The following is a 26,956-nucleotide window of genomic DNA, read 5'->3' as shown; positions in this document are numbered from 1 at the left end:
CCTGCCCTTGAAAGCTTTTGCACTTACTACTCCATTAATCTGTATCTCATGTCAGGGAAGATACAAACCACGTTATGAATATACATCAGTTCTCAGGACTTTTCTATTTAAAAACTAGAACTTTTATGCCTATTAGGGTTGATTTGCTATTCAGTAACATTTAGCAAATATTTACAGGACACCTTCTACTTGCTCTTGGATAAAAAGCAATGATACCCCCCCTCCAAAATAATGACCAACTCACTACTAGGGAGTAGAAATTTATCCAAGAAACTTGAAGCTCAGGAAAGGTACATATTTGTACTTGTGAATCTCTAAGTTAAGAATTATTGGTTCTTCCATCAATACATGAGTGGATTAATAAAATGTAGTGTATGTATACCATGGAGTATTACTCATAAAAAAAAATGGTGAACTACCTATTGTATTATCCTGGATGGAGCTGGAACCCATGCTTCTAAGTGAAGCATCCATCACAAGAATGGAAAAACAAACACCACATGTACTCATCATTAAATTGGTACTCATCAATCAACACTAATGTGCACATATGGGAGGAAGTAACATTCATAGGGTGTCGGGCAGGTGGAAGGGTGGAGGAGGGGATGGGTAAATTCACACCTAATGGATGTGGTTCGGTGCACACTGCCTGGGGGATGGGCATGCTTGTAGCTCTGATGTGGGCCGTGCAAAGGCAATTTATGTAATCAAAGCCTTTGTACCCCTGTACTACTCTGCATAAAAAAATAATTGGTTCTATGTGTAAGAATAGAACATTTAATCATCCCTCAGATTTTTTCTTCTCCCATATTTCCTAATTCTAGTTCACTCATTGCTTAAGCTAAATTTCTAGACATTTTCCTAGATTTCTCTCTTTTCCTCATCCTCTATATCCAATCCATCCACAAGGACCGTGAACTACAAAATCTACAAAACTTATCCCGAGTTCATCTACTTCTCAGCACTGCCACCTCTCTTAACTCTAGTCCCAGGACAACTCTACTTGCCTAGGCTACCAGAAGAATTTCCTAAATATTTTCCTCATCCTCCCATTCGCACCTTTTTCCCCACACAGTAGGCAACGATCTTATAAAAATATAAATTACATGTTACTCCCCTGCTTAAAAGCTTCAGTGGTTTCCTTTTGTTATTCCACTGTAAATTATTCCACTTAGAAAAACATCCAACTCATTGCCTTAGTCTACAAGCCCTATTTAATTCGGTCCTGATCACTACCAGTCCAATCTGCTCTCCTACAATTTTCCCCCTTGCCCATGCATTTTAGCCACACGGGCTTTCTTTCATTTCTATGAGCACAGTAAGCCTTTTCCTGTCCCTGAATATTTGGACCAGCAACTCCTTCCTGTCATTGAGGTCTCACCTTAAATGTCACTTCCCCAGAAAGGCCTTCTTGGATTACATGATTGGTCTCCTCTTCTCCACTCACTCTCTGTTCTGTCTGAGAAGGAACTGCATTAGCTTACGTTCATGGCACAATTGCCATCTAATATTTTTTTCTCTCTATTTTTTGTCTATCTCCCTTCAGTAGAACGAAAACAGAGACTTGACTTTATCAGCACGGCTCATTGCAGCACCTAACACATAGTGAGCATTCAGGAAACACTTGTTTAGTGGTAAATCTTTGTCTCAACTTCGGTAGCTTATGTAAGATCACAATAGTTCTCTAATACAGCGTTGGTAACTCTGCCCCTTCCAATGTGCTCTGAAACTGACAGCATCGCTTCACCCACAAAAAAGACCAGCATAGCGGAGGAAAGGTTCCCCCAATCTCTTGGCAGCCACTAGGTCAAGATTTGGACTCAGCTCACTAGTTTGGAATCATCAGATAAGGAGAAAAGGTTAAGGCAAATTCTACTGAAATTAAAAGTCATTTCTCATTTAAAATTTTGAGGGAGAGAGAAAAAAATTCTTAAGATCAAACATTTTTGCAGTTGAAGATGTTAGAGAAAGTAGATGGGGACAGACAAATGTTAGGGAGGAAAACTAAATCAGGAGGCAAGAGAAAGAGCTCACATCGTGCTCTAAGTATTCGTGGTTCTGGGCTTGGGTCCTACTTCTTGCCTTTTATATAAATTTCAGGAAGAGAGAATGATGGAGTGAAGCGGAGTGGGGACCAGAGAAGGAGTGGCGTGGGGCACCAGCACGCGAGACGCGAAAGAAGCTAGAAGAAGAGAGAGGGACGGAGGCGAGGGGAGAGGCGAGCCATACAAAAGCCGCCTCGGATGTCGCCGGCGCTGCAAGCGTTAAGGGGAGGCGGGGAGTGACGCGGTTTGCGTCTGGAGCGGCCCCTCGGAGTCCACAGCATCCACGGCCCGAGCCTCGCCTTCCTTTCTCCCTCTGCAGACGTAGCGAGACACAGAAAGAGAGGCAACCCCTAGACCAGCGCTAGGGACCCACCGGCACCATGACCGAGACCACCAAGACGCACGTCATCTTGCTGGCCTGCGGCAGCTTCAATCCCATCACCAAAGGGCACATTCAGATGTTCGGTGAGTCCCCCGCCCACCCCCGGAGGCTGCTTCCGCTCCGCTCGGCACCGGTGTTTTGCCGGCGACGGATCGGGAAGGCGTGCGCCCCTCCGGAGGGCTGCGCCGGCCGGTCCGGGCGGCGGGGGGTCAGCCCGTCTCCGCCCGACTCGGTGGGGGGACGCAGGCTGCGTTTCCCGGGCGTCGCTCGCTCGCCCGGGCCAGACCCGGCTCGCAGGGGCGGCCGGGGGTGGGGGAGGGAAGAGGGCTGGAGGTGAGTGTCATTTTGGGGTGCGTAGGGGTTCGAGGCGGTGCGGTGGCTCGGCTCCTCGGCCGGCGAGCCCCGGGATGGGGGCAGAGGCTGGGGCGCGGGGAAGGGAGGAGGGCGACGGAGATAACGTGCTGTTTGTTTAGGATGGGCTGGGAGCTCGAAGGAGTTAAATGATGTATCAGCCTCGGAGACACACGCTGGCACACAACACGCCAGTGACAAGGGGCTGAGGCTTCAAGGAGATCGATTCAGGGTTTTGCTGATGGTTCGGGGCGGCGCAGCGGCGAGTGCTGGGGACCGTGGACCGCGCGTCGCCCGCGCGGGGTGGACACGGAGCGAACGGGGAGGGGGCCCTGGCCCGCCCGGGACTCGCCGCCCAGGGAGGGGAGGGCCGGGCCGGCTGCCGCGGGAGGCCCTTCGCGAGCCGGTGTGGACGGATCGGGGCCCAAGTCGGCGGAGGCTCTGCCGGGGCGGCGATGGCACCCGGAAGGCTGGCGGCGTGTGAGTGCGTGTGTGGATGTGTGCGAGTGTGTGCGTGTGCGCGTGTCGGGGGAGGGGAGCGCACCACCGAGCGTTTGTTTCTTAGAAGCTTCGGGGCGTGGAGCGAGAGGGAGCCAGTGGGGGCTCCTGGTTGCCGGTTTGGGGTCCAGCGGGGGCAGGGGCAAGGCGACTGATCAATGCCCATTGGAGATTTCGCGCCACGGGTGGGGAAACCACGCGGTTTCGCAGCTGCTGCGGTAGGACCCAAAGGCGCGGGGGCGTGCGCGTGTAGACCCTTAAAGAGGGACACGGAGGTCACTTTGGAAGCAGGAATCGGGGAGAAGTTAGAAGTTGGAGGTGCCTTTTCCTGGGACCGGGGGCAGCAAGGACCAGGGTCGAGCGAGGGCCGGGAAGGGTGAGACCGGCGCGGGCCTGACCCGGCGGCTGGCGGGCGCTCTCCAGGGGCGGCGGTGCTGAAACGCAGGGCGCGCGGCAGCCGGCTGCGGACACGTGTCCCCCGGGCCTGAGCATCGCGGGAGCCCTCCTGGGGCCGCTTCATGAAAGCCACAACACGTCGGTAAGGACCAGGCCAGGTAGCCTAGGCTAAAAACATTCATCTTTAAACCTAAAAGGTGCGCCGAACTGGGCCCGCTGGTTATTACAAAAACCTCATGGAAAGAACATAGAACTACTTGGAGCAGAGGGCAAATCAGGTAGGCACATTCACACACGATCGAAGGAGGGAAACGGAGAGAGAGCCATCCCTTCCGCGCCATTCCTTCAGCTTTTAAAGTGTTTTATTAGGAACCAGTGCCAATTTGCCTATTAAATAAAGACTTTTGTGAAAGTATCAGGGTAGACCAGAGCATCCGTCTTCTCAAGGAATATCAGCGCCTTAGGAACATTCTACTTTCACTTTCTTTTCATTCTGGTGTCTTCACCCCTTTCCTTCTTTTCCTCTCTGTCCGTATTTCCTCTAGCCATTTAACGTGGATGTACTTTATTCCTCTCTCTTGACCAGGCAGGGATGGGCTTTCCTTTGGACCTCCTTGGCTCTAGCAATCTTCAGTGACCCAGCAGGTACTCCCCCTTTCTTCCTGGGCTACGGATGTAGTTATTCCCACTTGTTTTAGATTAGAAGAGGAACAGATCTGATTAAGAACCAACGATTCTGTCTTGTAGCAGAAGATACTTCGGTGACAGTGATAAAGGCTTTTGTTAAGTGGATGCTGACCTGCCAATTCTCCACGAGCTCCGAGGATAGAATATGTGGAAATAGGCATGGATTTCAGCAGAAGGCTTTATGACACAGAATAAGTGAAAGGAGACTTGGACAGTAATGATTATTTACTTGGTATTAGAACTGAGGACTACGGAAAAATATCTGTCAACAAAGCCCTTTGAGTGCCCATTAGTTAAGTATCGTCCACAGAGCAACAAAGAGGATGTGATGTGCTCTTTATGGCTTTAAGGAGCTTCTTACCTAATGAAGAATTCAGCACATAAACACGTGAAAGCCAAGCAAGACTAAGAACACAGTATCCATATTAAACAATCTTTTTTGTAGAATCTCTTATTGAGCTCTTCATAAATCTTTGAGCTCTTTATAAATTTTGTGCTTTATTTTTATAGAGCAGTTTCTGGTTAACAAAACCTTTTCCTATACGCTATGTCACTTATTCCTATTAACAACCTTATAAGAAAGGTGTCATTTTCTCCATTTGACAAATGGGAAATTGACAAAGGCTAAGTGACTTTCTTATGAGCCCACAAGAAGAGTGGGTGGCAGAGATGAGACTTGAGCCCCACATTCCTGATTCTTCTTGAAAGGTCTTTGTACTGCACCAAAGGCCGGAGGAAGTGCTCACTGATCTTCTGACTGCATAATTCCATGAACACTCTATTTCCTTCAAACATATACTAACAGATTAGAATTAAATTGGCCATCAACTAAATGAGATTCCTAAATATGCACTTCCTTAATATCTTTTCCCCATCTCTAGAGAAACTAGAATGATTTCTGCTTTTTAAACAGCTTTTAAAAATTTTTCCCTAACAACACAGAAATAATTAATGTAATTAAATTATCAAACTTTCTTTAAGGTGCCCAAAATTTGTAATAAAATTTTTAAAGAAGACACAAACAGGACTTTGAAATTAGATACTTTTAATAGAACTCATGTATTTTGAAATGCAATTGCTTACCAAAAGAAGAGAAAGACCATACACAAAAAGAGAAGTGGCATTCAGAACTAAAGACTCATTCTTTATCTTTGGAAAGTAGCACTTGTATAATTCTTCATATTTGTAAAATTTTTTAGAATGAGATTTTCTTTTACTCTGAAAGGGAAGTTGATATTATTCCTCCTTTTTGTGACTATAAAAACATATAGAAAAATAATATTTGTAATAGAGATAGTTGACAAGGATGTTCTCAGGGATGAATAAAAGTTTTGGCAAAGGAAACCTATAAACTTATGATGTCATATTTCATGGGTCCACTTAATTACATAAGAAAATATGAAGCTAGAAGTTGTTTTTTTAAATACAAATTCCTAGTTTTTAAGTACATAGATATTATACTTTAGTATAATTTTCTTTACAGTTATATTGCTATATTTGTCAACAAATCCATCACTAGGAAGCCAGAAAACAAGTTTGAATAGAAAAGTAAGAAAGGACTAATAGATTGGTTTAGCCATAAAAAATAGAAGAAGTTGGGGGATTTCATCACAGCAGAAATATATCCTGTTTTTTGATGATTGCAAAATAACCGAAGTTTTCAGTTTTTCTATTTCAAAATACTTTTGCTTTGAACAATGGGATCTTTTCTGTTCCTCTTAAAGGATAATGAAGAGGACTCTTTACTTGTTGTGGAATTGGAAATGCAGCCCCTATTGCTATAGCTAGAAATCATAAGAAAAATCAATTTGAGTTGCTGCTAATATAAGGGAACTGCCAGAAATCAAGAAACTGTTTAATGTGCTTGAAACACTTATATAAAAAGGCCAGTAAGCACAGTATTTTGTACTTTTGTACCACTATCTCATTTGATCCTACCCTGCAAAGTAAACTGGATAATATTGTCTTTCCCCTTTTACAAATGGCAAAGCAGAGGTACATGTGTAAGTCATTAGGTCAAGATCATAAGAAAAAAATCAGTATAGAACCAATTTATAGGTATCTAGACTTTCTCTCTCTGTCATGGTGCTTCTTCTTTATTCCCTTGTAATTGCAATAGCACCTATGAAAGAAGGAGCCATCTGAAGTTAGCTGGCAATAAAGGGTAATGAGAACCTTACAAATTTTTTCCCTTGGCCAACAAAATATATTCAACAAAGACATCTGTACCCAATATCATATGCTCATGACAAGAAGAGACTATTTCTTTTCTCAATATTTTATATTTTCCATTTAACTGTGTCATCAGAATATTCCTTCCACAACTCCCCCAACCTCCTCTTTTCTCCCCACTCTTCTGTTACCCCAATGAACACCTGTTCATTCTTCAGATTTTACCTTCAACAGTACTTTCTCAGGGAACCTCCACTGATCCCTAAATTAAGTCTGGCTACCCAGACATTTGCTCCCACATCCCCTTACACTCTCCATGCCATAACTCTCATCTCATATGTTTCATGACTGTTTTCCATGCTAGACCTTAAGCTCTATGAGGACAGAAACAATGCCTGGTGTCATAACTGATATATTTCTTAGCACCTAGCATGAGATATGCTCTCCATAATAATTGTTGAATAAATTTAAAAAGTGAATGTACAGAATCTTGTTCCAGACAGAGGAATCAGCCATGTCCAAGGGCAGGGGTGATGAGACAGTCATGGTATACGAGAACAAAGAAAAGTTCAGGATGGCTCAAGGAGAAATGGAATGAGAGATAAGACTAGAGAGGTATGTGGATGTCTGATCAATTATGAAGGCTTGTAAATCATGAAGAATTTAGACTTTATTGCAAAGACAATGAGAAGACATTGCATTGTTTTTTAAGTAAAAAGGTAACGTAGCCATACCTTTTGAATTATTATTTATTTATGTATTTATTTAGAAATAGGGTCTTGTTTTCTCACTCAGGCTGGAGTACAGTGGCATGATCACTGCAACTTTGAATTCCTGGGCTCAGGCGATCCTCCTGCCTCAGCCTTCTGAGTAGCTGGGAATACAAGTGCGTACTATTTTACCCGGCTAATTTTTTGAAAAATTTTGTTTGGGTAGATACAGGGTCTTGCCATGTTGTCCAGGCTGGTCTTCAACTTCTGGCCTCAAGCAGTCGTCCCATCTTGGCCTCCCAAAATGCTGAGATTACAGGCATGGGCCACAGTGCTCAGCTTAAATTATGATTTAATTGAATTTTGAACATAGATTTGTGAAGGGCAAGAATGTGATGACCAGTTAGGCACATATTTCAGCAACAGAGTTCAAGCCAGAGAAGATGGTCACCTGGCCCAGGTTGGTGGTATTTGAAATGGAGAGTGAATATATTTGAAGATTATTTAGTAGGTAAAAGAATTCCTCATTTGGTGATTTGATGAATGGGTGATGGTGAAGCAGTCCAGGGTAATTCGTAGATTTCTGTCCAAGGTGGATGAGTAGAGAACACTGGAGGAGAAGCAGGTTTGATGGGGAAAGATTTATATTTCTTACTCTAAAATTTTGGAAATATGTGTTCTAACAAAGCATTGATATAAAAGAAAGAAATACCTGAATTGAAAGTCTCTCTGTAGCTTGGGACATCTGAGTCTTGTAATGAAAGCTTCCAGTAGGTTCCAGTTGACTTATTCAAATTTCTTAATGTAAGAAAGATATTAGGCTGGGCGTGGTGGCTCATGCCTGCAATCCTAGCACTCTGAGAGGCCGAGGCAGGAGGATCGCTTGAGGTCAGGAGTTTGAGACCAGCCTGAGCAAGAGCTAGACCCTGTCTCTACTAAAAATAGAAAAAATTAGCTTGGTGTGGTGGCAAGTGCCTGCTGTCTCAGCTACTCGGGAGGCTGAGGCAGGAGGATCTCTTGAGCCCAGGAGTTTGAGGTTGCTGTGAGCTAGGCTGATGCCATGGCACTCTAGCCCAGGCAACAGAGCTGAGACTCTGCCAAAAAGAAAGAAAGAAAGAAAAAGAAAGAAAGAAAATGAAAGAATGAAAGAAAGAAAGAAAGAAAGAAAGAAAGAAAGAAAGAAAGAAAGAAAGAAAGACATTGAGATTCATTAATATTATGGAAATAAAAAGATAATAGAAAGGTTTTCTGGTTTTTTTTGTTGTTGTTGTTTGTTTACTATGGGAGAGAATCGAGATCCTAAATTTGACTCTTTTTAAATGTGAGATTGGAGACAGTTCACAAAACCATTGCAAAACAAAACTTGTCCATCACTGTGATGATGATTGTAATATTAACTCAGGTAGATGCTTGGGAATCCTACCTAATGCATTGGTAAGTTGAAGGTCCACTAAGGGAAACTCATGGATCACTCACAGTAGTTCCACTGGCAGGAACTAAGTCCACTCATGACACAAGAAATATGGGCTGAGAAAGAAAATTTAGACATTTTTGTTCACACAAACAGGTGGCTTGATTTACTTTCTTCTGCTGCATTGACTGACTGAGCCATATATGGACACAACTTACCTGTGCCAGGCAAATCTCCCATCTAGGATTCATCCCAAACCAGGATATAATCAAAAAGAGCATTGATGGTCTATGAGTTTTGCAATGAAGAAATATTTATTTTCAGTTTCTTTTCTCTTTTCGTTTTACTTGATCCTATTCTATATACCTAAGCCTTTTTGCTTAGAACTATCAGAATTAAGATAACTCAAAATATTTAATTCAGACTCTAATTCAAAATGGTTTAAATTATTGCTTAGTAGGAACATCCTTTGAATGTTATGAATCTCAGAGCAACATTTCTATACAAATTTCCAATTTTAGATCAAGTCAAATGAACAGCCTAAAGGTAGAGGCAAACTAAAAAGCATAACCTGCCAACACTCAAGTTTGAACCTCTTTGTTTCAAAGATATCCTCAGACACAGAGGAAAATATAAAAGTAGATGGATTACATATGTATTTATACATATATATATAGTTAGTTTTCTATTGATAGGCAATAGTTGTGAGAGTAGTCTCTGCATGACTGGAAAAGAGAATTAAAACCATTTTGAAAGTGTTTCTTTGAAAACATTTAAGTCTAAATTTTACAATATTATTGTCCTCTCAGCCACCAGTACAGTTTCTGTATGTGGTGGTTGCTTAATTAATATTTAATGATGCTGTGGATTATACTTTCTAGTACAGTTCTTGTTCAATCTTAGAGTTTTCAGATTATCCTGAATTGCTCAAAAAGCTTCTAACAATACCAAAAAAATGCATTAAATATTTTTTTCAGTATCTTTTTTTTTTAACAATACTCAACACAAAATTTTGGTTAAACACAGACATTTAAAATAATTTTTTCAGATTTGATGTTACAGACTAAGACTTGCGATATAGGAATTCATTTTATAGAGAATCACATAACTCTATGGATATGTTCCATATCGCAATATATGTAAATGCAGCATCAGTTTACAAGGAAGAAAGTTTTCCATTGCTAGAGATCTTCCAATTGTAAGCATTCTGTTGCAAGGAACGCATTTACTTTTTTTGGATACAGTTTGGCAGCCAGCCTCAGAAGTCTTTCAGCTTAAAAAGACGTTTGAATGGCTTACTTATATGGTGTGACCAAGGCCATCCTCCTGACGTTGGTTCCCTCCTCCTTTTATATCTTGCAATATCTTCATGATTTATGAACTCTACAGCAAAGGCAAATGTTATAACCACTACCAACATCATCATCTTCTCCATTATCATTCTAATAATGGAACAGTCTTCTTTGAGCTTCTTTAAACCCTACTGCCATTAAACTGTTTTCCATTATATTTACTGTGTAATTCTTTTAGTCTTGGATGAGTGAGCCAGCCAGGAAAATTCTTATAATTCTGGGGAAAAGGGGTTAAGAGGTTAAGGTAGCAAGGGAGCAAGACTCTGAAGCTAACCCCTGGAAGTGATGGCAGCTGAACTGCATCCTTTTCCTACTCTTTCTCCTGCATATTGTCTCCACGTGATTAGCCGTGCTGCAACATGCTGACTTCATTTAATATTTATCAGACATTAGGAGGGTGAGTAAAATATAGCCCCTAGGTAAGACTAAATGCCTATAGTTTTTCTCTTGTTCCAGTTGCTTAGGCCAAAAACCTTGGACTAGTTCTTCATTATTCTGCCTTTTGCACACCCCACCTATATCAGCAAATGTTTTGGAATCTATCTTCAAAATATGACTTAGATCAACCATCTGTCCCCACGTCCAACCTTGGTACAAGCCACTCTTATCTTTCATTTGAATTACCGCGGTAGTCTTTTCCTGGTCTTCCTGGTCGGTCTACTCTTGGCCGCATCACTCAATTCTTAAATAACTAGAGTGATCCTTCCAAAATTTAAGCCAAATCTAAGTCAGATCATACTGCTGCTTTGCTCAGAATCCTCCAATGGCTCCCTGTGTCACTCAGAGTCAAAGTCAAATCATCGTAATGGCCTCCAGGCCTCTATGATGGGCCACCTTCCCCCAACTGCCACCCTAACTCTTTCTGCCACCTCTTTCTGCTTCATTCTTAGCCAGCCCCACTGACCTTGCCTTAGAGTCTTTGTGCTGAATGTTCCTCTGCCTGGAGTGCCCTCCCCCATGTATCCCCATGTCTAATTCACTCTCCTTGAAGTTCTTTGCTCAAATGTAACTTCTCATTGTCCACTTGTCAGGTCCTACTCCAGAGCACACAATTTAAAATCCTACCTCACAGGCTCCCAGTCCCCCTTATCCTGCTCTATTTATATCTTTTCCCTTTAGCTCTTATCACCTTTTAACAGAGCATGTTATTTCCTTATTTGTTATGCATATTATTTAACTCTTGTCTTCCCAGCTAGAATGTGAGCTCCTCCAGGGCAGGGACCTTTGTTTACTCTGATCATTAATGTATCTCAGGCTCCTAGGACAGTGCCTGGGACATAGTGAGTGCTCAGTCAATGTTTGTTGAATGAGTGAATGAATGAAATGTTAGAATTACCTACCATCCTTACCTTAAGTCTGTAGTAGACTTGTGGGCAGGAAGGGTAGAGTCAGGAGGGCTCCATGGTGGCTGATTTGTTTGACAAGTGTTTATTGAGTTATGAATGAATGTGCTTCAGGCACCGTGCTAGGCCTAGGGATATGAAAATTGATGACACTCTTTCCTATGCCTTGGGGAGACCATTTTCTAGATTATCTCTAGAGGAGAGAAACAAACAAATTTAGCAATGTTATGGAAGAGGTGAGAATGGGGTGAAGTGGGAGCATAGGGGAAGAAGTTATCACTCTGGACATGGTAGGAAGGCCATCAAGGCAGGTATTAGTGAGAGTTTGAGCTTGAAAGTCAAAGCTGCCCAGTGGACAGGACAGAGCATGGCACTCTGGGCAGAGAGCGGGATATGCTTGGAGACCCCAGTAGCACTGCACGTGAAGGAGTCTCCAGGGAGGTTGCTATATGGTTGGAGGGTAGGTGGGCACAGGGAAGGGCAGGAGATGAGAGAGCCAGAAACGGGGGGGGGGGGGGCAGTGCCAAGTGGTTCAGACCGTACCCAGCACTTTTAGTGAGGCTTGAAGGGTGATGGGCAGAGGGGTATGTGGCCGATGCTGGGCTTGCACCCCAAATGTCAGTGTTTCCCCATTAGTTCTTTAGGGATCTGCCAACATACTTTCACCTAAACATTTTAAAGTTACTATTTCTGCATTACTCTTTGAGATAAAGAGAGTTTTTTCTTTTCCTTGTCATGATTTTATTTTTTGAAATGGAACCATGGCACAAGCCACATCTACTGATGGAATAAATATTAAATAAGTGAAAAAATTATACTGCTGTACAACCCACCAAAGTAACAACTACAAACAAACTACTCCCTGATGAGAAGTTGTTCTTGCCTAGGTTCTAAATTTATCTCTCATTGTGCTTTAATGAGATGCCCCTGTTTTTCAAGTATTCTCAGATTTGGTGAACTCAGTTCACCCTAGTTTTATCTTCCATGATTTTTTGGAATTTGGATATGTGCCTGCCCTCTTTTCCACAGGCTTAATTGTCTGAAAAGTAAGTTCTATGGAAGCGTTCACATTTGTTTTTAGCTCTAATCCTAGAGGTCTTGAGCAAGTATATTTCCATTCTTGCCATAAAAATCTGGTTTTCTATGACTTTTAAAATTATCATTATATCATTTTAAAGACTCAAATAAGTGGCATTGCAGTGAGGAGTCGAGTTTTCTGATGCTTTGTTCTTTGACAATTTGCCAACCCTTTACCTGGGTACCCACAGAGAGGTGGAATATTCATTCCATGGAACTGAGATTAAAGTACATCAGTGACTATTCATATGTCTTTTGAAATGTGTATGTGCTGATAAATATTTAGCAGTATGTGAATTATCACAAGAACTACAACATCTTTAAAATAAGGCATTTAAAAAAACTTAGAGATTGCAACTCATTATAAATTAAAATTAAGAAAGACAATAAAATAGTGTCTGTGTAAATTCAAGCCATGCTTGCTTCATTTACCATGAACCAATCTTGCTAAGCATGATTTAAAATTTATTTACCTGTTATGCCCTAGGGAATCAATGTTGGTAGATAATATATGTTCCCTGCTGGGAACAATGTTGATAAAGGGTGGGTAAATGTCCCAGTTTTTCCTATCTCTTCATTTTTTCCCTTTATATGGAAACTAATAAACTGAAGGGCTATTGACGGGAATACAGTTAGTCTCTTGGAGCCTTGTTTTTCTCATCTGTAATAAAGGGTGATTGATAAAACTCTGAGGTCAGCAGACTGTGGCCTGCAGGCCAAATGTGGCCTGTTGCCTGTTTTTGTAAGACCCGAAAGCTAAAGATGACTTTTACATTTTTAAATGCTTAAAAAATGTAAAAGAAGTATAATATTTTGAGACACACAAAAATTTTATGAAATTAAAATTCTAGTATTCATAAATAAAGTTTTATCGGCCCATAGCCGCACTCATTCACACATGTCTTACCTATGGATGTTTTTGTACAAGAACAGCAGAGCTGAGTAGTTGCGACAGAAACTTCACGACTACAAAATCTAAAATATTTACTCTCTGGATATTCACAGAAGAAGTTTGCCGACTCCTGATAGAACCTACCTCTGGGTGGTGGAGTGAGAGTGAGTCTAAAGAGTTCTTAAAATAGCAAGTCCGCGGAAGTCCATTACCCAGAGAAACTGTTTAATGAACAATTTTCAGTCTAAACCGAATCTCTAAAAAGACTCAGTTAAGAAGCAAATGTAGTTTCAATATCATAATTGTAATTTTTCTGGCTGACTGGGTAAATGACCATGTTCACAGTGGGGATGATTTTCTGGTGTTTGGTTTGCAGTAGACGTTGACTGGCCACGCTGGCTAATGGTGGGTGTTTATCTGCTGTTGAACGTTGGATATGCCTTCCCAGAACACATTTGTCCTTTTCTGTCCTTTTCACAGCTTCACTCCTTCTTTAAATTTAATATTAACATACTTTATAGTTGAGGATTAAAAAATTAGCACACCAATGGCATCAGGCTTTTGCAGGCTGCTCTTGCAGTCACATCTAGATGTTTTTCTGCAGCATGTCACCTCCCTCTGAACTTTGATAGCACTTGATTTGTACCTCTCTTATAGCACTTAGCACATTGTGCCGTGGGTTGTACCTATTTCTGTTCATGCTTCATATTCTCTATCCAATGTAGGCTCTTGCCAGGGTTCTATGGCTCTTTGTATCTATCTCCCAAGGTGCCTAGCACAGTGTCTTAGGGACATATAAGATGCTGTAAATATTTAGCAAATGAATGAATGATTAAATTGTTAGGAATATGTAGACTCTCAACATCTAGGCAAAATAGTTGATCAGAAAAAAGACAAACATTTGGGATACGGCATTTATGAGGAAGCAATGCATTTGGGAACCAGGAAATACAGGAAAAGAGAGTCAAGGAAGACAGGGCCAGAAAACAGGACAAATAGCACACATGTGTTGCCAATGGCTTAGGGACTTCAAAACTGAGACAATTCTTGCCTCCAGATAGGAAGGCTCATGCTTCCTCGAGGGGAACCCTACCCCAGAGTGTAGTCCTCCGGTATCCACAGTGGGACCCGCAAGTCATGGTTGGGAGCTAATAAGGATGTAACTTGGCAGGACTGAAAAATGTGGGGTCACGGATGAAAGTGAACCCTGATATTGTCCACTGGCTTCTTCAATCAGGTGCGCAGGACCTCTGGGAATGGTTTCCCGGTGAGGCCAAAGGAGGTTTGAGAGTGGCAGAGGAGTTGAGTTTTATTTTTATTTATTCACAGTTTGAAAAAGGTTCTATGACCATGGCACCTGGTAAAGGGAAGTTTTGTAAATTATCTACTTCAAACAAGTAAAATGAACAAAAAACCCTTGGTTTATCAATTTTAAGTTTTCATCTTTAAACATCATAGAATCTCCATTAGAAGGAGATTTCAAAATCATGCAGATTATTTATCCAGTTTGAAATCCCTTTATAAAATCTTTATAAGTGTCTGTTCAATCTCTGCTTGAGATCCTCTGGGTCCAGAGAATGCACTGTTTTCCAGAGCAACCAAATAGCCCTGGCACAACTGTACTTTTTTCAAGATTGTTCCCTTCACCAGCTGACGCCGGGCTTCCTGATGCTCCTAGGTATTCCTTGACATCCCTGGGGCAGGTCTGATCTCTCTTCTACTGTGACACACGGATGCTCTGTCCTCTCCACTAGGCTTCTCCTTGGCTTGGCAAGCCGTAGTTCCTTCGGTTGACCATTCATTACCATTTCTGGTGTCCATAGCACCCTGGCTCATCTCCTTTAAATGCATTCTCACTGTCTGTATCTCTTTTACATCCAACTCATGACGCAGCAGTCTGATACAACCTGATTGTGCTGTCATGTCTGTTATTGAGCTTAGCATAGGGGATATTCCCTTTACTTGGGATGCTGTGTCTATCTCTTTCTTTCTTTTTATTATTTACGTATTTATTTATTTATTTTTGAGACAAGGTCTCACTTTGTCGCCCAGGCTAGAGTGCAGTGGCATTATCATAGCTCACCGCAGTCTCAAACTCCTGGCTCAAGTGATCCTCCCGCCTCAGCATTTCTGAGTAGCTGGGACTACAAGGCACACACCGCCACACTCGACTAATTCTTTCCGTTTTTTTAGAGACAAGGTCTTGCTATGTTGCTCAGGCTGGTCTTGAACTCCTGGCCTCAAGCAATCCTACCTTGGCCTCCCAAAGCACTAGGATTACAGACAGGAGCCACCAAGCCTGGCTTATCTCTTTGAAATTGAATTAAGTAAGGCAAGCTATGACGACCTGTATGGTAAGACGTCCTGACATTGTGAATAACTGGTCAATTTGGTGAACTAAACTGCTAAACTAGTCCAATTTATTTAAAAAAATCTAACTGGTATATTGCTGAGATGTGCTATCTTTTAGAACACTGCAGGTCAGAGCACGTGCTTAGTTGTACAAGATGTCAACTACACACTAGGAGTGACAGCCCACCTGTGGAATAAGAAAGAAACTTTGTAGTTCCCAGCCAGGGCTGAGACTAAGAGTTTCTGAAGTCTGATATCAAGTTTTTTGATATTTCGCTGAAGGGGCTGTTACATTCTCATGGCCATGCTGTGGACGCTGCCCTATCCGCAGGGCTCCCACAAGAATGCGCTTGTTCCCTGCGATGGTGACTTTGTCCCAAAAAATCATATTTAAATTGGACAAGGTGGAATCTTCAAAAAAACCCAAATAATAAAAGAAAACATTTTTCTTATGAAAAATTCCAAACGTCTGCAAAAGTAAACAGAATGATACAAAGAACCCTGATGTACCTATCACTCAGCTTCAGTAATTATCAATTCATTGCCAATTTTGATTTACTGACATCCCTACCTACTCCCCAACCCATGGCCTATACTATTTTGAAGCAAATCCCCAGAATCTTATTGTTTCAGGGTGAGCTCTTTTCAGTGGGTAAGTAATTGCTTCTCTGTCTATCTGACCTCCAGTTACAGACAGAATCTTTCTCTTTCCCGTCTCATGTTTGTGTGACCATTCGGGTTGCAGACAGATCTGGCGTGGGAACGATGTCTAATTCCTATCTTTGAGCAGATACAATAATGCCTCCACGCCAGTCAACAGCGGGTGACACTTTAGCATCCATGTTGCCTTTAAAGCATGGGATTTATGGTCATTGCCATCTTTGTCACGTCATAGAGGGCCTGGGAGGCTTCCCTCCAGAGTGGAGCTCCCACTGGACACAGTGGGCCATTCTTCCCCCACGTGGACCACGGAGCTCTTCATCCCCATCTTTCAAAGCCTTCGGTGTCTGTGTTAGATGTTCCTGTGTCAGTGGTTCTCAGCCTGAGGGCCCTCCACAGTCAGGGTTTCTCATAAATCAGAAATGTTTCCAGGATTTCTGAGCCTGCGCATTCACCCCCAATATGGCACGGGCTCACTGAGTATCAAGTTTCTGGGCTTTTGCTTGAATTATTCTCAGTTTGGTGACATAAACTCCTACTGGTCAGGAGTCCAAATTGGTAGCTATAGATATCTTTGATGAACAAAAAAAAATGGGACCTTTTTTCCTTCCATTCCTTCACAAGAGGAGAAAAATAATTAAACGGATCCTGTTTGGTGACAAGGTTGGCCCCTTGTAATAGCATTTAAATTCTTGGCTTCTGTTTGGCCCGACTCTAACCTCTGTACAAAATTAAAATAAAATCCTTCTTGCTGGTCCCTTAATCCTTCCCTTATGCTGCATTAAATCACCTTTTCCAAGTGTGTTATCATGCAATTTTGTTATGATTTGCATTTAAATGTAGTGAATAAAGAACTCCCCACTAAACCCCTTAAGGAATGTTTAAACCCAACATCCCAGTTTGCCCAGTAAATCTTACCGCTATGAATATTCATTAAAAAGGCCCAGAACAACTTCTCCATGTGGAATTTGCCCTTCCTGCTGCACCTGCTTTGTCAAGATTGGTTCTTTGTGGTTTCGTCTGTGGTCGTGTTGAGCTTGCACAGACGATGGGGGAAAAAACGGTGGGAGGGGGTAAGGGCAGGCTCCCCACGGCTACCAAGGTTCTTTGACACTATTTTCCTGGCTTTGTGCCCCACCCCTACTTGCTCCCACTCCCCCACTCTGGACAACCTGTGGTCACTTACACACACACATTTCTTTTAGATGCAAACTGGTTTATTTCAGGCTGCTGAATTTAAAAAATTTTTTGTTGTTTAAAGAAATGCAAAAGGTTAGGCGCGGTGGCTCACGCCTGTAATCCTAGCACTCTGGGAGGCCAAGGCGGGCGGATTGTTTGAGCTCAGGAGTTCGAGACCAGCCTGAGCAAGAGTGAGACCCCGTCTCTACTAAAAATAGAAAGAAGTTATATGGACAGCTAAAATATATATAGAAAAAATTGGCCGGGCATGGTGGCACATGCCTGTAGTCCCAGCTACTCGGGAGGCTGAGGCAGAAGGATTGCTTGAGCCCAGGAGTTTGAGGTTGCTGTGAGCTAGGCTGATGCCACGGCACTCTAGCCTGGGCAACAGAGCGAGACTCTGTCTAAAAAAAAAAAAAAAAGAAATGCAGAAATGATGTGTTTCTTCAGTCTTGAAAAGTCAGGGAAGGGAGGAGGAACAAGATACGGCGTTTATGAGGAAGCAATGCATAGAGGATGTGTTTCTGCAGTGCTGAAAAGCCTGGGAAGGGGAGAAGAGGAAGAAGATACGACATTGTTTATGGGGTATTGTTTTATTGCATGATGACAGCTTTGGGGTAAAGTCTAAACTTTAGAAATTAAAGGGATAGGGAAGACGAAAGAAAACCCGACTTGTCAATTAGGTGATCCTCAGTTTGCTTTCCCTTCTCTTTCTGAACTATCCCCAGAGGGCACCTGCTCAAATGCCTTTGCAGGGAAATGGAACCACTTACAGACACCCTTCCTGCCTGGGGGCGGGGGGTGTGTGTGGACTGGGGAGCAGCGGTGGCCTGACGTCCTGACACCAAGGAATTTTTCTGGACTGTGTTTTGACCAACCCTGTTCATTCCCTCCAATATATAATCATTGTAAACGAAGACACAAGCTAACATTATTGAATACTTAACTATGTGCCAGGCGCTGTTTAAAGTACTCTCCTTTTTTTTTTTTAACCTCATTTAATCTTTACAACAATCCCATTATCATCCCTATTCAGCTAATGGTCAGAGAGGTCAGGTAACTTGTGTCAAGCCACACAGCAAGTGCTTGGTGGACAGAAATGTAGACCCACACGTTCTGACTCTGGAGGTCGGATGCTATCTTGCTCATCGTTGAATGTGAAGGGACACTCAGCACCATGTTAGGGGCTGTGACAACACAGAAAGGCACCATGGTTTGTGTGCAGAGAGGCTGCCGGAACCAGGAGCCACTGGTGGGAAACAGGAGAAGCTTGGGAGCAAATCAGGAAGGGCCCTGGGTAACGCCATGAGCAGAGTGAAGTTGCCACACCTGCATTTGTGCCACCTTAAAGGTATAGGATCAGAGTAGACAGACAAAAATATAAAATTCTCTCCTCTTCTTACATTGTAATTGGCCAGAGTGTCTACAGATAATTATTCAGTAACTGCCCTCCTACCCACACTATAAAATGAGTACGATAATACCCACCTTATTGGGCTGTTGTGAGGATTAAATGAGATGATGTGGCTACATGGGCAGGCACCTCCTAGAGTAGTCTGGCTCCTACCCTGGGCTATGGTGCTTCATTGCACCTCCTGCAAAAGCACAGATCCAGGCCCTTGGTACTGATGTGGGGTGTAAATTTTGCTAAACATTTTAGGGGCAGATGGCAGAGAGATACAAGGTGTATCACCAACAATTTCCAAATATCCCACTCAACTCTAGGGAGAGGAAATTTCCCTTTGGGTTCATTTCTCTTCCTCCTGCAACTCTCTGCCCCGATGATACCCTTCCCACAAAATATTCTGGCTCCCCTCTCCCTCACTTAGCTTCTTTTCTTTTTTTTTAGAAACAGGGTCTCCTTCTGTCACCCAGCCTGGAGTGCAGTGGCACGATCATAGTTCACTGCAGTCTCAAACTCCTAGCCTCAAGTGCTCCTCTCCCCTGGCAAGCCACTGCACCTGGCCCACTTAGCTTCCTTGACCCACTTGCCCTTCCAGCACCTTTGCCAACCTCTCTAAATGCCGTGGCCTGCCCACCCCACTCAGCAAGCAAAAGCCACCACTGCTATTTAAACTCTGACCAGCCATCTCTCTCCACCCCAGACCCTGCCACGTATATAGGGGTTATAGCCCATCCTCTCACATACGAGTTTTCAGCACACTGTCTGGGCCACAGTAAGTGGTAGATAAATTGGAGCAATAGTAGCAGTTTTGCCAGTGTCTGTCCCATGACCTCTTGCCTGAGCCAGCCAGGACACAGTCACCCCTGCAGGTCTGGTTGCCCCTGTCGGTGGGGGGGTTGGGGAAGTGGCTGAAAGGCAAAGGAGGGCGGGTTATTGCCATACAGGGACATTAGGAGCTGGCTGGGATCTCAGAGAGGCCTGCGGACATGTAGACATTGTCAGTGAGCATCCAGAATTCACCAGAGAGGCAGCCTGGAGTCCAGGACAATTTGCCCTTTTCTTTTCTGTAACCGCTGGTGGCTTAACTGTCAGTGAGCATAGAGTGACTGGTGAAGACATCTGCCCGGGCCCACTGGGCAGAGGACCTTGCTGAGACGCCAGGCCTTGGTGGGCTCTGTAGGAGAAGGCTGGGGGAGGCTGTGCTCCCCAGCTCCCTGGAGAAGAGGCAGGTTTGGCGCTGCTGAGGGTCTGGGGCTGACAGTCAGGTGGCTCTCGGCCTCTGTGAAGGCTGGCAAGAGAACCATGGTTTTTGGCCAGATCTCTGCTCCTGCCCATTGCCTTTCCTCACCCTCACAGAGCCTCCTCCTGGAACTGATGGTGACTTGGGGTAGAGAGAGGCTCTGCAGAGTGGAAAATAATCAGATTTGCAGTTGGAAGAGACTTCTGAGGTCATTTCTTTGCCTCTTGGATACTTTCCATGACAGGGAGCTCATTTCCAGTTTCTTTCATTGCTGGGCAGCTTCATTTGCTAGAAAGCTCTTCTGTCACAAACAAAATCTGTGCTCTTAAAACTCAGTGTTTGTCTTAGTGTTGTCTTCTGAAGCCGTCAACCAGGCTCTGTTTTATTTAGCTTTACTGTCACCCCCATTCCCTAGCACCGGGACTGGAATCTTGAACACCTTTGATACCCAAATGCACAATAATACATTTGTAGTGTCCCTGGCCAGCATTTCCAGCATGGACCATCCCAGTACGAGATGGAGGATTTGTGGGCAACAGCTTAAGTTATCATGGGGCATCTCTAATGTGGCTCATCTGCTCTGCTCCCATCAACCTCCAGCCCTTTCCCCTTCACAGCATTATCATCCCCTGACATGTTTTAGACAATTTATTTATTTGTCTATCTTTTCTCTAAGAATATAAACTCCATCAAAGTATGGCCTGCCCTGGTCTGTATCGTCCTGCACTGTCTCCCGTGCTGAGAACAATGCTGGAATCTAGGAAGTGCTGGATTAATATTTGTTGAACGAAGCAGGAGCCAAATCAGGGTAGTGAAGGTCCCAGAGCTGTCAGAACTCATCTGAGCACTGCAGAGAAGGGCAGGTTGTTATTTTAAAGGTCGACTGGTATAACAGCAGTGGCCCTGGAGTCAGGGGGACTTAGGTTCACCCTGACTTTGCACTACCCATCTGAGTGACCCTTAAGCTGGATATTTAACTTCTCTGAGGCTTAGCTTCCTCATCTATAAAATGGGATTGGCACTCTCTGCCTTGTTTAACCCACAAGGTTGTTTTGAGGATCAAACATGACTATAGAAGAGAAAGAATTTTGTAATCTTGAAAACACCATATAAATATGAGTTATGATGATGATGATTGAAGTTATAATATATAATCTTGGTCTAGTGAAAGTGTATTTAGCCTGAGGATGAATTTATCTTCCATTTGAGGTGAATTCATTTCTGGAGCAACTAGGGCTCATGTGATTTCCAGAGATGCACTCTATGAGCTTGTTAACCATCACCAACCGATACTTGAGCATCTACCATGTGGAAGCGTTAGTCTAGTAGCTAGAAGTGCAGCAGAGAAGAAAACACACCAAAATCCCTGCCCTCGTGGTGCTTACAGTCTAAAGGAAGCAGAAAGACAATCAACAAGTAAGTTAGTAGTATGTTAGGGCGTTAGGGTTCTAAGTGTTGAAAGATTAAAAAAAGGAAAAAGCAGGATAGAGGAATAGTGAGTGTGGGGGCAGGGACTGCAGTTTCAAAGGGTGGTCAGGGGAGACGACATGAGAGGTGACACCTGGCCAAAGACTTGAAGGCCATCTGGATTCCCAGGGAAAAGCATTCCAAGCAGAGGAAGCAGTAGCGCAAAGTCCTTAAGCTGAGAGCTTCCCTCCCATTTCCAAGAGGAAAATGAGACTCGTGAGTCCAGTGTGGAGGAAGAGAGAGGGAATGGCAGATGGGATGAGAGAGAGAATGATGGTCAGACTGTGGGGCCTCACAGGCCATCACGAAGACTTTGGCTTTTCCTCCAAGGGAGAAGGAATCATTTGAAGGTCTTGGAAAGGAGTGTTACATGATCTGACTTCCAATTAGACTTAATCTGGCTGTAAGGATGGGAATAGACCATCAGGGTTGGGCATAAAAACAGCAAACCTAGTTAGGAAGTTGCTGTTTATGATCTGGAGGGCAGATGATGGTGGTTTGGACCAGGGAGGTGGAGGTGAGAAGTAACAGGGTATTAGATATATTCTGTAGGAAGTGGCAACAGGATTTGCTGATGGATTTGTTTTGGTGATGGAGAAAAAGGCATTAAGGATGAGCCCAGGGCTTTGGCTGGGCCCTGGGAAGAATGGAGCTGCCATGGGCTGACATGGGGTGACTGTGGAAAGAGCAAGTTTGAAGGGAATAGCAGGATCTCAGACTTGGACATGTTACTTCTGAGAGGATGATGAGACATTCACGTGGAAATGTTGAGTAAGCATACCCCAGCCTTTGCCGAAAATAAAAATAAATAAATAAATAAATCCGAAGTCTTAGTGTAGAGCTGGTATTTAAAGCCACGAGACCGGCTGAGAATACCAAGACAGTGAGTGCAGCTGAAGAAGAGGGCAAGGACTGAGTCCTGGGACACTGCCGTGGGCAGGGACTGGGGGGACGGGCAAGAGGCAGTGACGTTGGCTGTGAAGAGCAGCCGGTAGGTAGGAAAACCAGGAGGGTGTGGTGTCCCGGAAGCCAAGTGAGTCAGTGAGGCAAGGGGCGTGATCAGCCCCATCAGACATTGCTGAGAGGTGAGTTAGGGGAGGGTGGAGAACTGACTGTCGGTGCCTCTAAGTGGAGGCCACCGAAGGCTTTGACAGGAGCAGAGCTGCCCGAGTGGTGGGGGCAGAAGCTGGACTGGCGTGAGTGTCAGCGAGCTGCAGGACTGTCACGGAGAGAGCATATTCTACACTCTTTACTCTAAAGGGGTGCAGAGATCCGGTGCAGCTGGAGGAGGACAGGGGTTAAGAGAAGGTCTTTGGTTTTTGTGTATTATTTTTTTTAAGATGGGAGAAATAACAGCATGTCTTTACACTGATGGGAATCATCCCATAGATGTGGAAAAACTGATGTCGCAAGACAGAGAGGGCAGAGATCTGGGAAGAGTGCCCTTGAGTAGGTTAGGGCAGTCGGGCGAGGGCAGAAGGAGGAGCTGGCCTTGCCCAGGAGCACCGGCCAGTCTTCCAGAGCAGAAGAGAATAGAGCGTGCAGAGTTGCATGCAGGGAGGTGCAGAGATGCAGTGCTGGCGGCAGGGGGGATTCTCTTCCCAGGGCTTCTGTTTCCTCAGTGAAATACACAAAAGGAGCAGGGACAGAGCCTAAGGGATGTGACCATGCAAGCGGTCCTCTGAGGCCCTCGGCATGTCACTCGTGTGTGGGAACTCTCCTGTGCTCACCGATTCTAGGAAATGCCAGACGTCCCTGTCCCTCCTTCAAGCTTTCGTGGTCAGATTTGTATCGATTTTCAGGCATCAGTTTTGCCTAAAACTGACTCGTACATCACCCTAAATGATTCCAGGCTGTGGAAGCTGTCAGAATTGTCATGCTGTCTTCAGAAGTTGACTGACTTCATATAAAGTAAAAAGAAGAAAATGTCATGCTCTGACCCAAGCTGACCTTCACAATGTTCCAAAGGGATGCGGCATCACGTGGTTTAATTTTGCCTGCACGTCTCTAGTGAAGGAGTCAGTTCTGGCCTGAGAGAGGAAATATTTATTTCTTTTGTTTTGGACAACTGTGTTTCCCTTTACATTTCTCCCTGGAAAAATGACTTTGGTTCATCTGGCCAGGCAATGCTAGCCTGAGTTATTATTTTATGTTTTTTAAAATTGTACGTGTTCCCTTGAATCACTACCTTTTAGGTAGCAGCCAAGAGTCTTCAATTTGGGTTTTAAGTGTAATTTGTATAATTACCGTTAGGATCAAGCAGTCAACAAGTATTCGTGAGGCAATTATGATGTGCTGGCTTGGAAGTCATACCGTGCCGGATGGCATTGACGCACTTGGCATGAACACAGTGCTCACGAGGGCAGGATGGACTACGTAACTCCTTCATCACAAAGAAAGTGAGGACCGAGAGAGTGGTGACACGATGAGGATGCAAAAGTGAGCTTGGCTTGTGATGTTTTCTCACTGTAAGCACGAAAGCATGTTCTTTTTGGTCATTAAGATCTATGTGTCTCCCGTTCCAAGGCTGACTGGTACCATGTGCATTTCTGAGTAACTGTTTTAACAGTGACGTGCATGCAGCTCACCCTGCTCAGTAACTGCTGATTTATAGACAGCACATGCAGGGAGAAGGCAGCCATCTTCCCCCACCTTCCCTCTCCACCGCTGCCCACAGGCACCCTGGCACTGCAGTGTTCTAAAGGGTGGTGGGTTTCTATTGTTCTATTCTGTGAAACCCCAACTCTCCTTGGTTCATGGGTTCTTGTCGATAGTTGAGAATATACTTCGAGGACAAAGAAAGGATGAACATCATCTTTCATAGCTACTCTGCACCAGGTGCTTTGGTCTATTTTGTCCCATTTAATTCTCAGCACAGTCCTGGCAAGTCACTTTTAGCCCCGTGTTTATAAGATGGGAAGACTCAGGTGGTGGGAGGTATGTAATTTGACTGAGCTTGTGCAATTGCACTATGGTAAAGCATGGATTCAAATTCAGGTCTTTGTATGGGACAGAAAAAAATAAAGATTTTTTAAAAAAGAAAAATTATTTTTCATTTTCATGTTTCCTTCTTAAGAGGATGGATCCCGAGGGGGTATGTCCTTTGCTCAACAGGAATGACAGGAAGAGGTGAACTGGAGCCCCCACATTGCTCAGCAAAATAAGGAGGCGGATAAAGGGTCTAGTGTGGTGGCTCACACCTGTAATCCTAGCACTCTGGGAGGCTGAGGCTGGAGGATCGCTCAAGGTCAGGAGTTCGAGACCAGCCTGAGCAAGAGCGAGACCCCGTCTCTACTAAAAATAGAAAGAAATGATCTGGCCAACTAAAGATATATATAGAAGAAAAGTAGCCAGGCATGGTGGCACATGCCTATAGTCCCAGCTACTCGGGAGGCTGAGACAGAAAGATCCCTTGAGCCCGGGAGTTTGAGGTTGCTGTGAGCTAGGCTGATGCCACGGCACTCTAGCCCGGGCCACAGAGCTAGACTCTGTCTCAAAAAAAAGAGGTTTGCTTGTCTTTGAGACATGAAACAACGATGGAGTGGTATTTCAGCTAGGTCTTGGAGATGGGGAAAACGCAGAAATTTGGTAGAAGGGGTGGGGAAAGCCATGGGTGTGCAGAAGCCAGGCAGGTGGGGCCAGCGCTGACATGCTGACTGGTTTGATTGGTCTCAACATTGAATGTGCAAAGTTAAGAAAGAGAGAGGTGCGGAAATGTGGTAGGTTAGTTGACAAATGTGTAGGCATTTGAATGTGATGGTTGGTATCAGACTTTGTAGGCAAATTGTAAACTACTGTGGATTTTTAAGGATCTGGATCCTTAAAGAGGTGTGTGGGTGCGAGGGTTGTTTATTCCAACGTTAAATGACTCTGTAATTTTTTTTGACTCTGTAATTTTTTTAATTCTCCAATTTTTTTTTTTTTTTTTTTTTTACTGGATTTGTCCACAGGGATTGGGCAAGAAAACCTAAATGAATTAATTACATATTCCAAATCAAGAGCATTCTGTATTTTCTCAATAAGATATAAAACATAGATAGGGATTTTCCGTCATAGATATATAAACTTTTAGAGCTATAGATGACATTTTAAATAACATTTAATTCATGAATATAACTACTCATGCAGATTTAAAATTATACACTCTATCAAATAATATATTAATTTATAAATATTGCCTTTCTTCATGCACATTTCATTAAACAATTTTATTCAAACTCATCACAGACATCCTCAATGTTTCTGTCATCACTAAACTGAAGTTTTAAATCATCAAAACATTTTTGAATAGTTTTCCAGAGCATAATATCTTCACATTTATTTGTTTGATATAAAGTACTTCTTGCATCTGTGTATAATAAAATTTTGTCCTAACTACAAGTGTCCATTTGCATAACATAAGAGCAGTTTTGATTTTTCATTTTAACTTGCAGTATCTTTTAACTACTCTTTATGATCACCACAACATAACTACATACTATATTGCCTTTTGTGATTGTTAAAGAATTTGTTGTTTGTGCAAAATGTTGACACGATAATGCCAAGTGGAAAAGGCAAAATAAATTACAGAAAGGTAGTATTACCTCACTTATGAAAAAATAATATTCAAACTCATTAATTTGCTTTTTAAAAGTGATCTTTCAAAAGTTCATACACAATGCCCAACCCTTCCTATCGTGAGGGTATATTGCTAAGAATAATTATTACACTTGTGTTAAATTGCTTTGCTTTTGCTTTTGACCAATTTCATCAGATGTTTTCTATAAGCACCCAAACTTAGCATAGATAGAGGCTTTCTTTTTTTCTTTCTTTTTTTTTTTTTTAAAGGTTTTGCATCTTCTGGCATAGATAGAGGCTTTCTTAGGTAAAAATAACTTCCCCCAATGGGACACCACACCATTCAAAATAAAGTAATTGAAAGAGCACCTAAAAAATACGAGAGTCTTTGTAAGGATTTATACATAAGATAACCCTCTCTTTCCTGAGGGACTTTTTTTAGTTGGGGGGAGCCTCACCTTGTATTTGGACCTACACGGTCCCTTCTCTCCCCTCGACAGTGGCTCGTCTTGTGATTCCTTTGCTCACGGCCTTGATCTTCTTTCTCTAAATGGGTATAATTTTTGCTTAACATTATAGTCCTTCAGGTAACAAAACGCTATAGGAGAGTTAGATAAAACACACACACACACACACACACACACAAAATTTCAAGCCCCTAGCATAATCCTTCTGAGGGGTATCGGGTCTCAGTTTTTATGTCTCCCCAACATTACGGCTCAGTGCCCTCCTGTGCTCTCAGCACCCAGGACTTGTCCCCTGGGGCCCTCATCAACTGAC

At 43.4% G+C, this 26,956-nt stretch overlaps 1 protein-coding gene across 1 annotated transcript in view; it reads left to right on the top strand.

Moving 5' to 3' along the window:
* The first annotated feature begins 2,193 nt into the window (after window positions 1-2,193).
* Window positions 2,194-26,956, top strand: part of NMNAT2 (nicotinamide nucleotide adenylyltransferase 2) — a 140,864-nt gene continuing 116,101 nt past the window's right edge. The window contains exon 1 of the mRNA XM_045536372.1: window positions 2,194-2,510. Within this exon, the coding sequence (XP_045392328.1) occupies window positions 2,426-2,510 (85 nt within the window). The 5' untranslated portion in view covers window positions 2,194-2,425. The remainder of the gene's footprint in view (window positions 2,511-26,956) is intronic.

This window comes from Lemur catta, chromosome 23 (genome assembly GCF_020740605.2).
Source record: "Lemur catta isolate mLemCat1 chromosome 23, mLemCat1.pri, whole genome shotgun sequence".
NCBI lineage: Eukaryota > Metazoa > Chordata > Mammalia > Primates > Lemuridae > Lemur > Lemur catta.
The sequence above is the reverse complement of the archived record's forward strand: the minus strand, read 5'-3'. Positions and strand labels throughout refer to the sequence as shown.